Source organism: Podarcis gaigeae (assembly GCF_964106915.1).
Source record: "Podarcis gaigeae genome assembly, chromosome: 8".
Taxonomy (NCBI): domain Eukaryota; kingdom Metazoa; phylum Chordata; class Lepidosauria; order Squamata; family Lacertidae; genus Podarcis; species Podarcis gaigeae.
In genome coordinates, this window is record NC_139684.1 from 80,774,606 (window position 1) to 80,787,409 (window position 12,804).

At 46.2% G+C, this 12,804-nt stretch overlaps 1 protein-coding gene across 2 annotated transcripts; it reads left to right on the forward strand.

The window, feature by feature from the left end:
- Positions 1-1,374: 1,374 nt before the first annotated feature.
- LOC310851483 (uncharacterized protein) lies at positions 1,375-12,530 on the forward strand. 2 transcript variants are annotated; one of them, XM_083753967.1, is made up of 8 exons: positions 1,376-1,655; positions 3,405-3,916; positions 3,999-4,643; positions 5,607-5,736; positions 7,381-7,425; positions 10,103-10,129; positions 11,433-11,477; positions 12,294-12,530. In XM_083753967.1, coding segments are annotated over exons 2-8 (909 nt in total). In that variant the 5' UTR covers positions 1,376-1,655; positions 3,405-3,915; the 3' UTR covers positions 12,310-12,530. The 2 variants fall into 2 exon arrangements, with proteins under 2 accessions (XP_083610092.1, XP_083610093.1); XM_083753966.1 differs by having other exon boundaries at positions 1,375-1,655; positions 3,405-4,643.
- The last annotated feature ends 274 nt before the right edge of the window (positions 12,531-12,804 follow it).

A 12,804-nucleotide genomic window follows, 5' to 3' on the forward strand; every position in this document is an offset into this window, starting at 1 on the left:
TATTAAAGAAAAAAAATGCCACATCTGCTAAACTGGATGAAAGGAGACTTGATTGTCAGACACTTCAGGTGGACATTGAACTCCTTTTTATTTTGTTTTTTAACTCTCCTTTGTGGAGAGACTGTACATTTTCTCGGAGTGATTCAAGTCTGGATATCCCTATTATCATTGGAGAAATGTTGGAAGGTATGGAGTTATCCAGCCCTCAAGCCGTCTGAAGGCAATCCTGTATAGAGAAGTTTCTTTTTAAAAAAAAGTTTAATGTTTTTATATATATGTTGGAAGCTCCCCAGAGCGGCTGGGGCAACCCAGTAAGATGTGTGGAGTGTAAATGGTAAAATTATCATTATGGAATGGGACGTCTTTATTTTCATCAGTGGGTATGGGATCCATTTTCAAAACAAGGCCTCCAATGTGAAACGTGGTCCGTCCCCTCTGCGCTATACATTTAAAGCAACGTTGCACCACTTTAAACAGCCCTAAAAGTTAAAGGTAAAGGGACCCCTGAACATTAGGTCCAGTCGTGGCCGACTTTGGGGCTGCAGCACTCATCTTGCTTTATTGGCCGAGGGAGCCGGCGTATAGCTTCCGGGTCATGGGGACAGCATGACTAAGCCGCTTCTGGAGAACCAGAGCAGCACACAGAAATGCCATTTACCTTCCCGCCGGAGCGGTACCTATTTATCTACTTGCACTTTGATGTGCTTTCAAACTGCTAGGTGGGCAGGAGCAGGGACCGAGCGACGGGAGCTCACCCTGTCGCGAGGATTTGAACCGCGACTTTCTGATCGGCAAGCCCTAGGCTCTGTGGTTTAACCCACAGCGCCACCCGCATCCCTTAAATAGCCATAGCTCCCCTTAAATAATTCTGGGAACTGTAGTTTGTTAAAGGTGCTGAGAGTTTTTAGGAGACTCCTATTCTGCTCACAACTACAGTGTCCAGATTTCTAGCCCATGCCGTGTCTTTAGGTCTCCGATTGGCCTACGTGTTGTACTGATCTGATCATTGACGTTTCTGCTGGAAGTCATAATCTGAGTCTGAGGAGGACATTAGACAGGAGTCAGGACAGATGGCGGAATGATGGATTGTTTCCTCGATATGCTAGCTCTAAGCTGGCAGAGCTCCGGGGATTGGGAACAGGGCTTTTTGTGCGGCCTGCAGGACGAGGCTACATACGTGTTTTTGTTTTTAAATCAAACCCAGCACTTCGGATATCTATGGGGTCCAACTTCCACAACACAGAGACTCCAGGAGCTATCGGAGTGATATATGAGTCTCTAGTTTGCCTGTTTCAAACAGGAGAAAACTCATGGGGTCTCCCTCATCTCATGACTCATATCTCTGCTTTATGACCTCTTTCTCCTGTTACCTGGGAGTTTGAACTAGGGGTTAAGAAGGCTCCCAAGCAGTGAAACATCTTGGGCTGAGGGGGAGAGGAAAAGCAGGGATGGATGTCTGGGCTCAGCTGGGGATCCCAGTCACCACCATCAAAGAACTTGGGAGGAACCCAGACCCCAATCTGGGCACGGAGAACCACCCAGGATGCCTGTAAGCCTCCCACCTGAAAGAACAACACGGACATCATGCAGACACCATTCTATGGCTTGGGGCCCCTCCAGATTTGCAAGATCCTGCCTGGTTCTGCTTCTAGCGGGTAAGAGATTTTTTTTGGGGGGGTGGTGTTTCTGGGGAACAGAGATCCTGGCATGATGGTGGTCTGGGGAGAAGAGATCCAGAAGGACTGAGATCTATTTATTTTTTAAAAAATACATATATAATATTCTTTTACAAAATTGTACACACATACATCCTAAACATAACAGGACTAACAAAATATGGGTTACTGGATGGGGACGAAAAATACCAAATATTTTGTTTTACAGTACAGTCGTACCTTGGTTTTCGAACGGAATCCATTCCGGAAGTCCATTCAACTTCTGAAAATGTTCGAAAACCAAGGCACGGCTTCCGATTGGCTGTAGACGTTCAGCTTCCAAAAAATGTTCCAAACCAAAACACTCACTTCCGGATTTGTGGCATTTGGGAGCCAAAACATTCGAGTCATAAGGCGTTTGAGAATCAAGGTCCGACTGTATATACATAATAATGAGATAATTACAGTAAACCTGTAAAATGAGTTCTTCAGCAGTTCAACTTAGAAAACACAGAGTAATAGGATGGAGCGAATGAGGAGTTCCTGCTTATCTATGCGATATTGCAATATAGGTTGCAGGTATTTCTCGTCCGTGTGTTGCTTTGTTTGTATATTTAATAAAATCACAACACATTGTGTAGAAATATCTGTTTTCTTTCTCTCCACCATAGCACCTTTTCCCCCAAACAGCTTTTCCATTATGGCTGCCTGCCAGACTATATTATACCAGTAATCAATATTCATTAACTGCAAAGTTTCCCCATTTCTGGCTATTGCCATTCTAGTTGCTGTCAATAAATGTGTTATTAATTCATTACTCCTTAATTGGTCCTTATCTGTAGTAATGAAGTAAGGCTTTTACTGGGGTTATTGGGATTGTCTGAGCTACAATCTCTTTTAAAACTTCATTCCAAAATTGTTCCGTTTGTGAACAGTTCCACCACATAAGTTGGTGTGTACCTATAATTTGGCATCCATAGATACTTCAGTGTTAAATACTATCCATGCACAATTTTTAATAAACATTCTCTGGTAGTTGCTGACAAATATTTATATGGTGCTTTTGTCCATAAATTGCTCAATTTATCCTCTTCAATGCTCATATCCCAATTTCATTCACACCAGCTTTTTAGATTTTGCTGGGAGCAAAATGGGTTCACGAAAAGGGTTTCGTATAAAAGGGAATTTCATCCCTTAGCCATTATATGATCTCTTGTCAGCTTCTTTTCATATTCTGCTAGTTTCCTTGTAGCTTCATTTTTCATTTGTGCATTTAGAAGAAATGATCTCAACCAATATCCTAACAGTGAAGTACAGCTGAGATCTCATACTGAGAGAGCTGTTTTGTAAGTTCTACGGCCACCTCAGTATAAAAAGCCATGCCTCCCAAATTCTGAGATTACAATCGTATATTTTTTTAATATTAAGTTGATCGAAAATCCCCCTTTATTTGTTCTCAGGGCTGTAAGCTGGGAAGCCCCTTCTGGTTGTAAAATTGCAGGGTATGGTCTGAAGGCAGGTGAGGCCACCACTAACTTGCTGAGGCCTAGTAGGTCTCAGTCTGGTCTGTGACTGTATTGTTGACCACCTGAGAGCTGAATGTATGGCACTTTGGGTACCATGACAGAAGAAAGGCAGGATTTAAATGTAGGAGAAAGAATAAATGAAATTACAAGGGTTTCTGTCTCCATTACTCCTGCCTGTTCTTGGCCTGTTGAACGGAGTGACTTTCTCCTCCCCATTCCACAGCCTACATCTTGAGCTCTTGCTTCCTGTTGACTCAAGCTGCCAGAAGGGTTAAAGCTCGTCGCCCTCATGTGAAGAAAATGTCTGCTCCCAAGCCTCCTCGTTTGCCTCAGGAGGCTGCCACGACGAATGCTTCTGTTCTTCCTCCAGCAACAACCGGGGCTCCCCCCGCAACAGCAGCTGCAGCTGCTGAAACAACCACAGGGAGTCTCCCTGCAATGACAAAGGGGACTCCCCTCACAACAAGGAACGGGACTCCCCTCACAACAACGAACGGGACTTCTCCTGCAACAACGAACGGGACTTCTCCTGCAACGACAAACGGGACTTCTCCTGCAATGACAAATGGGACTCTCCCTGCAGTGACAAACGGGACTCTCCCTGCAACAACAACTAGGGCTTCTTCCATTCCTCCTGCAGTGACAGCTAAGAGTCCTCGTCCCCGTCCTCCTCCCCGTCCTCCTGCCCCTCCACCACCTCCCGGTCCGCCCCGTCCCCCTCCCCCTCCTCCTTCAGTGACAACTAAGTCTCCACCTCCACCTCCACCTCCACCTCCACCTCCACCTCCACCTCCTCCCCCTCCCCCTCCTCCTTCAGTGACAACTAAGTCTCCACCTCCCCCTCCCCCTCCCCCTCCTCCCCCTCCCCCTCCTCCTTCAGTGACAACTAAGTCTCCACCTCCCCCTCCCCCTCCTCCCCCTCCCCCTCCTCCTTCAGTGACAACTAAGTCTCCTCCTCTCTCTCCAGCCTCTCTTCCTCCCCACCCTCCTTCCCTGAGTCCTCCTCCTCCTGAAATCTCTCCTGCCTCTCCTGGAGCTCCCAGTAGTCCAGGACCAACCGTTCCTGGTGGTCCTGGTGTTCCTACTTCGAAGCGTCCTAAGCCCGAGGAACCCGTGGAACCACCCAGGGGGGATATCATTATCAGTTTTTACCCATCGATTCCGGTCATAGATGAGGACATCCTACTCACCCTGGATGGAGATATCAAAGGCTTTGTGGGCTGCCTTTGGAAGCGAGGGGTGGGCCCTGTATCGAGGACCATTGTGCTCTATTATACGCAGCCCAATGTCACGCTGCAATACATGTTTGGCCATACCGGTCGGGAAATTCTTAATCAGGATTGCTCTCTCCTCCTCACCAAAATCACCTCTGAAGACACTGCTGTATATGAGGTGGAGATAGAAGTGTGGAGGAATGGGACAGAATACTCTCTCGTTGGGCGAAAATATTTGGAGGTTACAGGTAACTCCTATTTCGGCCCTTCTTTCCTATAGAACAGGTGCGAAGGACGACCAAGCTTAAATGGAATGCTTGGTTTAGGAGCACCTCCATCAAGGCAAAAACCTCAATCCAATCTATAAAAATCTGCCTGCATAAAAAGGCCCTCAGCTGCACATGGCTGAGCCGTAGACAGAGTTGTTGAACTGTCGCTGCGGCCGTTTGCCACCTGACACCAGAAACAGATGATAGGAAGAGTTATCAGCTGTTTCTGGTGTCAGGTGGCAAACGGCCAAAGCAAGGGCTGCCATTTGTCCATCATTTCCCGAATATATCTGGGATTTGCCCGTCGAAAATAGTGTCCTGACGGAATTTACAAAAATCCGTAGAAATGTCCAAGAATTTCCTTTAAAATCACCAAACCCCCTCATTTTGTGGCGAGATTTTGCAAAAGGAAGTTCAACAACTTTCTTTCATGTCTCACAACCCTGGTTTAGTACAGTGGTGCCCCGCAAGACGAATGCCTCGCAAGACGGAAAACCCGCTAGACGAAAGGGTTTTCCGTTTTGGAGGTGCTTCACAAAACAAATTTCCTATGAGCTTGCTTCGCAAGACGACAATGTCTTGCGAGTTCCTGCGGGGTTTTTTCCCTCCCCCCCCTTTTCCCCAAGCCGCTAAGCCACTTATCAGCTGATCCGCTAAGCCTGCTAAGCCACTAATAGCGCTAATCCGCTAAGCCGCTAATGGGCTTTCTTCGCAAGACGAAAAAACCGCAAGATGAAGAGATTCGCGGAACGCATTCTTTTCGTCTTGTGAGGCACCACTGTATAATAAAGCATAATTTCCGACACAGAAATAGAAGGCTAACGGTCAGAGTCCATAGAGAGGCAAGTGTTCTTTGCATTTCTGGAAACCACACGGTGCCAATGCCACAGGCAGATTTGGGTTCCCATCGCTGTTTTCACATGACTTTTCCCTTACCTCCAGGAGATGAGACAGAGATAGAAAGGGCCGGAGGCCTCTCAGGAGGAGCCATCACAGCCATTGTTCTTGGGTGTCTCCTGGGGGTCATATTGGCCGTGGGTCTGATTAGCTACCAAACCAAATCAACTCGAAGGTAACAAATATCTTTGTCACTTATTATTTTGTTGTTTTTCCTTGTATCTTAGAAGGATAGATTCTGATTTAATCTTTCAGGAACCTGAAAGGGTCCAACCCAGACCCTCCAAGTGTCCCTGTTTTCCAGGGACTGTCCCAGATTTACAGAGGCCATCCTGGTTTCTGATCTGATCCCAGAATGTCCCGCTTTTCCTTAGGATGTCCCTATTTTCATCAGAGAAATGTTGTAGGGTATGGAATAGGAAGTCCTCAGGGCTCTCTGTCAGCCGGAACTCGCTGGAATTCAGTTCTGGCACCTGTCTGGTGGGTACCATTGCCATTCGAGAGAGGTGTTCCTTATGAGTTCTGGCACCTCTTTTTCCAGAAAAATAGCACTGGGCATCCCTAAATTAATCGGAGAAATGTTGGAGGGTATAGATAGGGATGTCCATATCTTCATCATAGAAATGTTGGAGCTACTCAGTTCTGAATAGCCTGAGTTAAAAACAAAAGAGGAATGTAAATGGGTAAAATTCATGGTAATTGCAGCCAGACAGGTTATAGCGAGTAATTGGAAAAATGCAGAAGAGCTAGGGGTGAACCAATGGAGGAAAAAACTGAATGATATTATAATTTTGGAATACCTAACTGTGAAGATACATAGAATGAAAGGGTTTAAGGTCAGTGAGAAAGAGGAGGATTGCTTTGAGAAGATATTGAATTATTTGGGTAATTTTGAACAATTTGGGGCAATTAAAATGTTAAAAGTTAAATAAACCTTGTGGAGGGAGGAGTGTTAAGGTATATAGAAGTGTACATATGGTTGATGTGAACATGTTATTATTGAATATGTATATTATTGAATAAGTATATTATTGAATATGTATGTTATTGAGTATGTATACCCAATGTATCAGCTGCCTAGGGGGTTTCAATGTTTGTGTTTTGGTTGTTGGTAAAAGATTTTTTTAAAAAAATAATCATAGAAATGTTGGAGGGCTGGGCCTAACACTCTGTGGCAATCTTTTTCATTAAGAGAGAAACTATGCCAAACTTAGTGTGGACACCTGCTAGGCATTGCCCACAACTCCGGAGCTCCATTACTATAAGATACATAATTCTACTGAGGGCTAAATCAAAATGTTTAAAACAGAAATCAATAACCGTTTCTATAGCAACAGGGGAAGCAATGAACAGCGAGACCCCAAAAGCCTTCTAGAACAACCAGGTTTCTGCTGCCTGGTGTCTGAAGATGGTGTGTGGTGGGTGCTGGTCAGGTCTTGTTGGGCAGGCATTTCATAACACAACCCTGCTTTTGGTGATGAGTTGTGGCATTGGGGAGGGCTGTTCCCAGTTCATGCAGCAGTGCTTTCCCTATCTAGACCATCTTGGTCATTCTCGTGCAGAGGAAACTCAAATAGCCTCGGGTGGCACAGAATTTTGGTCAGGAAAACCAGGCTGTTAGTTAGGTGCCTCCTCACCTTATTCCTCACACAAATGGCTCCATTGGGCTGCTGGTTCATTTCTGGGTGAAATTCAAGATGTTCAGACTAGTGTTTAAAGCACTTAGGCCTCAAATATCTCAGGACCTTCTGTGACGCAGTTGAGAGGGACCAGAACAACCCGGTTGCTCCTGAACTCTTTGTCCTTTTGCTTATTTTAGGAGTGCTGAACCAGAACCTGCAATAGCAAGCAACAAACCTTCAAGGTAAGCAGCAGGCAAATCCTGGATGCTCTTCTTCTTCATTTTCTCCTCCTCCTCCTTCTTGGGAAAAAACAAACAGCTTTTGGGAGTTATAGGAGTGTCTCTGAGCTCCAAGATTCCATTTCCATATTTGGGGTTCTATGAAAAGTGCAGGGATTCAGGTAACAGAAAATAAGAGAACTTATAGAGTGTCCCTCAGCCATAGCAGGAGTCTGGCTTCTCCAGGCTTCCTACCTGAAATGGCAAGCATGCATGTCAGCAAACTGAACACTACTTCAACAATCTGACATTCATATCCTCACAGTGCTTCTTCAGACTGCTTGTCTGAATTATATTTTATTTTTAAGCATAGCATGTACATTTACTCCTGTTCATTTGAATGTGATCTCCCCCCCTCCCAAACAATTTAAAAGAACTGCAAAACTTCTCCAATGATGTGTCCAGGGAAGGTTGAAGATTCCTGACATCACAGGAACCAGCCAATTGGTGCTATCCATCCTTAGTCAATTTCTGCAGCAGACATGCAGAACTGGGATTTGTACAACTCTGTTCTGGAGGGGAAAGATACCTATGGCTTAAATTCTGAGAAGAAGCTTCAGCCCCAAGAGTTTCCACTTCTGACTCCACCCTCTGTTAAGGAAGACGTAAACCAAATAATTATGTCTAAGCCTGTCCTTAGAGACTAGTAAGAACCAGCACTAAGTTCTGCACTTAAGAACAGTGAAGTCGGTGGGTTTCTAGTTCAAGGCAGGGCTACAGAGATAAAGGGGGTGGAGCTATTCAAATAGGGTCTGGTTGGTTCTCATTGGCTCCAACCAATGGGACAAACTAAACAACCTTCAGTCTGGGGAACAGCTGGGGAAACCCACTGTGACTACAGAAAGAGCTACACCAGGCATTTAAAGCACAACCAATGCACATTTGAAGCTCGTGGCTTCCCCCAGAGGATGCTGGGAACTGTATTTTGCTAAGGGTGCCAGGGACTGCAACTCTTGTGACTGGAAAACTACAGCCCCTGGAATTCTTTGAGGGAAACCATGTGCTTTCAAGGTGTGTTGGCTGTGCTTTAGACGTTTGTCGTGGATCAGGCCAGACTTCCTCAGGGAAATGGAACTTTCTTGGGGTCCCCTGGAACAGGAGGGCAGAAGGTCGAACGGGAGGAACTGATAGATCTTTGGCTGATTTGCAGTGGATCAACAACGGTTTGTGACTTTGTAATGGTCTAGCATGCAGAAGGAAGCAGGCTTTTGTGTGGAGGGACTTGTGAGCTTGGTTCTGGATACAGATCACAAATTCCTGGGGTCCTAGTAAAAAAAAAAAATGACTCCACCTTTGCCCTACAATGCCTTGGACCCTGTAGATCCCTAGATCAGTCATTCAGCTACTCCCCTGAGCAGTGGTACCTCCAGTGCTTTTTTTTCTGGAGCAGGGAATGGGGGAACTCACCACAAAGTTTGTTTGTTTGTTGCGGACCCAGTCACAGTGCAGACAGCTCCTCCCCAGGCTAAATGTAAGGTGTGATTAATAAACTCAAGCAGACAACAATCTGGATTAGAAATGGTCACAATTTCATTGATTACAGGTATAGGTGTGTTTTTGGCTCAGGGATTGGGTGTGTCCATCAGGCAAGGCCTCCTTCCACCTGCCTTGCTCCACTCTCTGCTTCTCAACGTGTATTGCATTGTTTTATGTACTGTGGCTTGCCGTTGTTTTATTGATTATAGTTTAGATATTATTGTAACTGTTGAGTAGATTTCTGTTTAACATTTATATGCTGGAAAAAAAACACACCCCTGGGTAGTTTGTTGGTGGGAAAAGTGGCACTTTCCCCTGGTACCTGGTACCACTAGGGTTGCACTCACCAGGGCAAGACAGCAGTGAGGTTGGGAGAGATCTATGGCTGCGGCATTCCCACAGGGCTGCTCTACCAACCCAGTCTCAGGGGTGGATGAGAGGATGAGGTGGATGCCTTCAAAAGAGGGGTGTGCTTGGCCCAGGGGTAACCCGAGTAACGTGGTCCAGGTCCGGTCCCAAATCCAAGGGTTCTGTGAGGAGTCAGTCTGACAGGGCCAAGGCAGGAAACCAGGCAAGGTCAGGCACAGGATCACAGGCAGGTTCTGGCAAACAGCAGCAATGTTGCTCCCGCAACCTGGGGCGGGGTCCAGCAGCCTTTTATCTCTGTCTGGGTAACAGCCAGTCCTGATCCCCCAGTGACTCACCTCCCTGTCTCGCCCCAAGGCGAACACTCCTCCTGCAAGTACTCAGGTCTCTCCTTCTCTCGGACCTCAGTCTCTGCAGCTCAGGAGATGTTGGTGGGTTACTAGACCCAGAGGCCGCCTCAGCCTCTCCTGACCCAACTGGTAGTGAGGCAGCTGTAAGTGATGGCCCAGCTGAAGGCAACGAGGTAATCCCCGCATCTGGAGCCAGGGCAGGCTCAGGCCCCTGACTCAGCTCAGCTGGTGCTTGCTGCAAGGGAACCTGTGCAGATTGGGGCTCTTCAGAATCAGGCCCCAGACTCGCTTCAGATGCTGCCTGAGGCAAAGGATCCGGTGCGGACTGAGATTCCTCTGGCTATGAGTCCGAGCCCGAGTCCCAGGCCATCACAAAGGGAGACTCTGGACCACTGAGGGGAACAATGCAAGTCTAATGCCTACCTCTGAAATTTCCTTTGTTTCCCTAGGGTGGGCAGTCAGAGCAAGGCACCTATGTAAGTACCAACCCTACAGAATGGGGCAGTGAGTGCTGGGTGTGTGGGGTGCAAGTTCCTCAGCCTGCCTCCATGGCAGGTGAAGGGAATTTGTGGACTTCCAGATGTTGCTGCCCCACAACCCCCCTTCCTCAGGCCCAGCAAGCGCGACCAATGCTCAGGGAAGATGAAAGCAGCATCTGGAGGGCCAGAGGTTCTGCACACCAGCTCTACTGCAAGTTCTTCTTGTTGGTGTAATGTGAACCAAGGGTTAAATGACACAGTGCTTGGGCTCAGGTGTTGAGGGACCTTGGATAGGCTAGTTTGAGCCTCTTAGTTTAAGCATGGGACTCTTGAGAGTCCCATGGACTGCAAGAAGATCAAATCTATCCATTCTGAAGGAAATCAGCCCTGAGTGCTCACTGGAAGGACAGATCCTGAAGCTGAGGCTCCAATACTTTGGCCACCTCATGAGAAGAGAAGACTCCCTGGAAAAGACCCTGATGTTGGGAAAGATGGAGGGCACCAGGAGAAGGGGACGACAGAGGACGAAATGGTTGGATAGTGTCTTCGAAGCTACAAACATGAGTCTGACCAAACTGCGGGAGGCAGTGGAAGACAGGAGTGCCTGGCGTGCTCTGGTCCATGGGGTCACAAAGAGTCGGACACGACTAAACGTCTAAACAACAACAAGTTTAAGCAACCCAGGTTTCTTTTAAACTGCAAAGGGGAAGCCCCAGGGCCGGATTTAGGTTTGATAAGGCCCTTTATATGTATAGCTGTCCTTTGTCAACAACAAATTGTCGCTGTTTTTCATGTTCTATGGTAATTTATGGACCTAATAGGTATCTAAAGCCATTTGCACATAACAAAATATGCACATCACAGGAGCCTACACAACACAAAACACTGTTGCTGTAGGTAGGTTTTATTTTATTAGTTTTTCATCTTATATTTTGGAAATGTACATCCAGGCTTTCCCCCCTTTAATTTGTTTTTTTGGGGGCCCCCAAGAGAGTGGGGCCCTAAGCTATAGCTTGTTTAGCTTATACGTAAATCTGGCACTGCATCAGCCCACTGAGACATGAATAGACCCTGGGGAGGGGAGTTGAATGACAACAGTAGCATCTCACACCAAAACATTGAATGAGGTGTCCCCAGAAGGCAAATTAAGCACCAGAGAGGCTCAGTGAACAGCAGAAAATAGAGCCCCAGTCAAATAAGGGACATGGAGGTTTTCTAAAGAAGCAACTATATTTGACACAACGGTGAGGCACCAAATTCTCCCTCCTAAACTCTTTGATCCTTTCCCGTGTTTCTTTAGCAATGAATTGGACCCGTCCACGGTAACCACGTCTTCTGCAGCACGGTAAGTAACAAACCTAGACGATGGAGCCTGAAACCACTCTTTTTCGAGAAAACTGGATTTTCTCTCCAAAAACCACAAACTGCGTAAGTTAAGATGTCTTCTGAAAGTTAAGAACAATGTAACTTTAAGAAGACATCTGAAGGCAACCCTGTATCAGGACGTTTTTAACGTTTGATGCCTTATTATGTTTTATATATTCTGAAATCTGCCCAGAATGGCTGGGGAAACCCAGCCAGATTGGCAGGGTATAAATAATAAAATGAAGATGATGATGATGATTAAACAACATCTGGCAGGAGGCAGAGAGGGAGGGCAGACTTCTGGAATTCCATTTCCACCTTTGGGGAGAAAGTGGTTTGGGGTGGGGGTCCAGTTACTCAAATGAAGACAGATGTTGCACAAAATTTGTATTGTTATTGGGGGAGGGGGGTTCCCTCTGCTCAACTCACAAACGTAAGGAAGGAAGGATCATATGCGACAAATATCATATCCTCTTCTAGCATCTAATCACATCCTGTTCAGCACAGGAAATCACTCTATAATGAGCCAGGCCATTGGTTCATTTATCTCTGTATCATCAACACCGATTGGCAGCGGACGCCCTAGCTAGCCTGTTTTGAGGCTCAAATGAAAAGACAGAGAACCACGTATGCCTCCTCAAGCTCCTTGGAGGGGAACAGGGGACGATATAATTGCAACAATTCAATAAATTTCATGCGTTAGAAGTATAACCTTCCAGGGTCTCAGAGATAAAGACGGTGGGGTTGCTTCCAGTTGTGGTGACCGTCCTCTGATTCTAGACTGGCTTTCTTCCAGGTTAAAGACAGAGTGATCATTCTAGTCCAGAATATTGCCATCATTCAAGTATGCAGCAGCACCAGCAAACTCCAAGGAACCTCCAACACACACCCCCCCGAAGAGGAATATCGTATGCATGGAGATCGTGGTGGATCATCTTAAGCACCATCTCTTAGGTCTATCCAGGCCCCCAGGCAGAAAAAGAAAAACCACACACATCATATCTGCTGATGAAATAAAAGCCTCAAGTGGTTACTTCTGACTGTATTGGCACTGCTTTGCAAAGGACTGCTGGAATGGGTTTATGTTCCAGTATCTGCCATAGTATTCTGTAATGTGCATATTGTTATTGGGTTATTGGTGGTGTTGCTGTTGTCTCATCAGTGAGTAACAGTAGGCAAATAAGTCCATTTCTGTTTCTCCCCATTTCTCATATTTTGCAATTGCAAGTTCAACTACACATTAGTGTGCAGTAAGTTGGGTTTTTTTAAGACCTCGTGAAAGCACGGATTTTCTCTTAACATGCACA

Excerpts from the sequence above, each read along its gene's own strand:
- LOC310851483 (XM_083753966.1), top strand. The coding sequence starts at position 1,544 with ATGCCTGTAAGCCTCCCACCTGAAAGAACAACACGGACATCATGCAGA. Across the intron at positions 7,426-10,102 it reads GCAAGCAACAAACCTTCAAG|GGTGGGCAGTCAGAGCAAGG; the intron begins GTAAGCAGCAGG and ends TTGTTTCCCTAG. Across the intron at positions 10,130-11,432 it reads AGTCAGAGCAAGGCACCTAT|CAATGAATTGGACCCGTCCA; the intron begins GTAAGTACCAAC and ends GTGTTTCTTTAG.